Source organism: Penaeus japonicus, unplaced genomic scaffold (assembly GCF_977035675.1).
Source record: "Penaeus japonicus unplaced genomic scaffold, GWHDUDI00000001_assembly GWHDUDI00000040, whole genome shotgun sequence".
Lineage (NCBI taxonomy): Eukaryota > Metazoa > Arthropoda > Malacostraca > Decapoda > Penaeidae > Penaeus > Penaeus japonicus.
The window spans coordinates 10,355,545-10,359,778 of NW_028234442.1; the positions used below are offsets into that span (position 1 = coordinate 10,355,545).

Here is a 4,234-nt window from a genome sequence, read left to right on the forward strand (position 1 = left end):
GTGTGTGTGTGTGTGTGTGTGTAGAAGTACTTTACGTAGGTGGGGCTTAGTGCGCATGTATAATACGTGAGGCGTGCGTATTTGAGTAATCCTATCTTCATTCATGTTGCTATGTCCTCACACCAAGATAATACAAGCTACAAGCAACGACTAATCTATTTCACCAGCGTCGAAGTGTACCAGCGCGCTAGCATGGAGTGGCATTCGACAAAACAGTCATTCAGCGCTCCTCCTCCCTTCCCCTCGTCCTCCCCTCAGCCTCCCGACCTCGCTACAACAACATCCCCTCAGTTACTGAAGCGGGGCCGGAGAGTGTGCACGACCCTCGCTCCTCGGGACGACCACGCCACGCTGACTCCATCCTTGCTAAGCCTCAAAGGTAGTCAGGTCAAGGGCGGTCGGGAAATTTATTTTGTGATTTCGTCGTAGGAATTAAACGTTCGTGTTTAGTGTTGTGTTGTGACGAAGACGTACTGGTTAAATGAGCTCATACGAGAACAGGTGTTGATGTAAATCCAAAGCTTGGACTGTTTGCGTTAACAGTCAGCAGCGACTGTACATATGACAGCATATTGTTGCTGGTCGTTCAGATTTTACTGATGATATATAGTTTTCAAGCTGGTGTCATGTTTTGCTCTTGGATGTAAAGGACTTTGAGTTTTTTTAGGAAAAAGTGAACCAATGTAACAGAAAAAAAAGTTTTAAAGTTATTGTCTGCTTTCCACGAAAGCTTAGTTACGATGGTAGTTATGATATTCTAGAGTGCAGAGTATGCTCATATATGTATACATACATACATACATACATATATAATATATATATATATATATATATATATCTATATATATATATATATATATATATATATATATATATGTTTGTATTGTGTCTACACACACAGACACACACACACACACACACACACACACACACACACACACACGCATATATATCTATATATATATATATATATATATATATATATACATATATATATATATATATATATGTATATATACATATATATATATATATATTTATATACATATATATACATGTATATATATATATATATATATATATATATATATATATATATATATATATATATATATACATATATATACATGTATATATATGTATATATATGTATATATATATATATATATATATATATATATATATATGTATGTATATATGTATGTATACATATTTTCTCTTACTTATTTTTACATACACACATGCAGATATACATCTATGCACACACAAATCCACAGCAAACAGATAGTTCAAGAATGCCACGAAAAGAAAATACATAAATTAATACCCCATATCACGTGCCCGCCATGCTAAAGTACAGAAATCGCATTCCAGTGAAGGGCAAGAGAGGCAACGCACAGGAATCTTGCCCTTCTTTCGCCGACATGAAGCACGACTTTGATCGTACATGAGGCTTCAAGTGCCCCTACTTCCCTTGAACAAATAAACCAAAGGGCCTTCAAAATACGATCAGTTTGTTGGTAAATGGAACACTATATCGTGATTAACCGCACTGACAACCTTAGTGGACCTTCCATTCATCACTCTCAAGGTGGATTCTGTGAATGGAGTGCGAGTGACGTGTTGACACTGAAACTGCACGAGTGAAAAGTACTATGACTGAGGAGTCCGCAAGACGTAAGTAAACATGTGTCTGTTCTGGTCGCGGGATCTCTGTCTTCTTCGTTTTATTTTATGCGTTTCCATTCTGGGATTGTGGTGGGCTGACTTTGTGGTGTGTGTGGTAGATTTACTCATGTTTCTTTGTGTTCTGAGGTTGTGTGTTTTTTTATTAGGTCTAATTGCATGATCTGATTGACCTCATCTTCATTACTATCAAATTTGTCGTTATGAACAGTAGCGCCATCGTTGTTACGTCAGTTTTATGTTATTTTTATCGTCATGGGCGTCGTCGCTATCTCGCTAATGTTATTTATGATTAGTGTCCGTATCATTATAAACGTGGAGGCTGACACCAATTTGCTTATTAATTTTGCAATATATGCTACTTAAAATGATATTATTATACAGATATTTTGTTTATCTTGTTAAGAGAACAGAATGCTCCTTTTTGTAGTTGACATTACATTTTCTCCGTAACGCCTTTCCATAAGTCCATATCATTTTGGTTCGCTTTTACCTACATATTGTGGCAACTATGTTACTGTGCCTTCCGAGGGTTGCCACGGGTTTTCTTGCCATGTGAATGACACTCGACAGCAAGTTGCAAAGGTGAGCTGAGTCGGTAAAGCAACGGCCTATAGGAGAGTAAGGGATCAACTCAAAATTGCAATTCCTTACTGAGGTATGCAGTCGTAATGATAAGAGATACAGCAGCAGTGACAGTGCTTGTAGTAAAGCTAATAACACAAGCAGCGATAATTGATGTGCTAAATAGATAGCAGAAGCAATGAGCAGCAACCTAAGAACTGTATTCCAGCTGCAACGACGTATATCCACATACCCAATTTAAGAAAGTAAACATATTTGACATTATTAATAACACTGCCACTAAAAGAAAGGAAAAACTTGCGACGTTTCGAGCTTTTTCGTGAAAATTCCTCTTCAGGAGAAAGCAATCCAAAAAATGATTTTTTTTGGATTGCTTTCTCCTGAAGAGGAACTTTCATGAAAAAGTTCGAAACGTCGCAAGTTTTTCCTTTCATTTAGTGGCAGTGTTATTAATTCTGCTATGTGCACGTTACTGTGTTTTTTGTGATTCATATTCGACATTACTATCCAGTCCATTCTCGAATTACACATAGACTATTTCAACACTTATCACGACACCAAAGGCCAAAGAAATGGCCCTATAACCTGGACAGAGTTGACCATCATAGGTCACCGATAAAGAGCACTAAGGTTATCTTAGACTTCAGTAAGGTTAAGCAGATGAAACAGCACCAAGCGTTTGATCTTGTTGGCGACCTTTGACATCAAGGCGAGTAGTAGCGATCTGACCTTTCCCAGCTGGTAAAGAGGAGCGCCTTGCGACTGCGAAGGAGACGCAGGCGAGAGGGGCCAGCGTAGAGTGCACCTCGGATGTAAGGTTAATCAAAGGGGGGTGTAGACTCGTCTGTCCTTAAAAGAAAGAGTAGAAAGAGAGGGAAGTAAGTTAAGAAAAAAGAAAATATCTCTTCCTTTCTCTCTCTCTCTCTCTCTCTCTCTTTCTCTCTCTGCAAATATATATATGTATATATATATATATATAATATATATATATATATATATATATATATACATACATACATATATATATATATATATATATATATATATATATAAATATATATATATGTGTGTGTGTGTGTGTGTGTGTGTGTGTGTGTGTGTGTGTGTGTGTGTATGTTTTTATGAATGCATATACACAACGGAAGAAGCCTTCCTTCCTGGCACCTCAGGGACTAGACTGAGAGCTTCCTGCCTCTTTGCGCTCCTCTCTGTTCCTCGTGTCTCGCGGCGGCGCCCGGCCTTCCGTCCCGACGTCTTACGCCGAGCGGTCCGAGCGCTCGCGCCCGCCTCTCCGTAACGTTCACGCCAACAAAGTGGATTCAAAAGTAAGACTAACCCCTGGTGTGCCTAATCTAGCTTTGATATTTACACACACACAAACACAGATAAACACACACACACACAGATAAACACACACACACACACAAACACAGATAAACACACACACACACACACACACTAACACACAAACACACGCACGCATACATACATATATATAAATATATATATATATATATATATATATATATATATATATATATATATATATATATATATATATTCTCAAACCACATGCGGCGTATGCATTCGCATAAACACAAACATATACATACATACGTGTGTATGTTTGTTTATGCACTCTATTTAATATTTCTCTTTTAATCTTCCTAACTTCATTTCTTTTATCTTCACCTTATATTTTCTATGCTTTTACCCTTTCTTGTTCATCCATGTTCAGCCTTTTAAGTCTTGTATGTCCTCCTACCTTGTCGCCACGAACATCAGCCTTTTCATAATCAGAGCATCAGAATTAACCAAATCGTGAAAAGTCCCTCGGCGTCCGTCTCCTTCGGGCGCAAGGAGAACGGCGCCACCGCATCTTCACTCTAGCGCCCAGGGTAAGAATGGCACAGACATTCTTATCCACCTATTTATTATGTCCTTGTATTGCCTCCAAAGTTAA

At 38.0% G+C, this 4,234-nt stretch overlaps 1 protein-coding gene across 5 annotated transcripts in view; it reads left to right on the top strand.

The window, feature by feature from the left end:
- The first annotated feature begins 232 nt into the window (after window positions 1–232).
- The window catches only part of LOC122256807 (muscle, skeletal receptor tyrosine-protein kinase), a 48,779-nt gene continuing 44,777 nt past the window's right edge, over window positions 233–4,234 (top strand). For 2 of the 5 annotated variants that reach the window (XM_086533794.1, XM_086533797.1), the window contains exons 1-2: window positions 233–379; window positions 1,375–1,677. In XM_086533794.1, the coding sequence (XP_086389920.1) occupies window positions 1,656–1,677 (22 nt within the window). In that variant the 5' untranslated portion in view covers window positions 233–379; window positions 1,375–1,655. Of the gene's footprint in view, window positions 380–1,355; window positions 1,678–4,234 lie in introns of all 5 variants that reach the window. The other 3 variants (XM_086533795.1, XM_086533796.1, XM_086533798.1) reach the window with 3 other exon arrangements.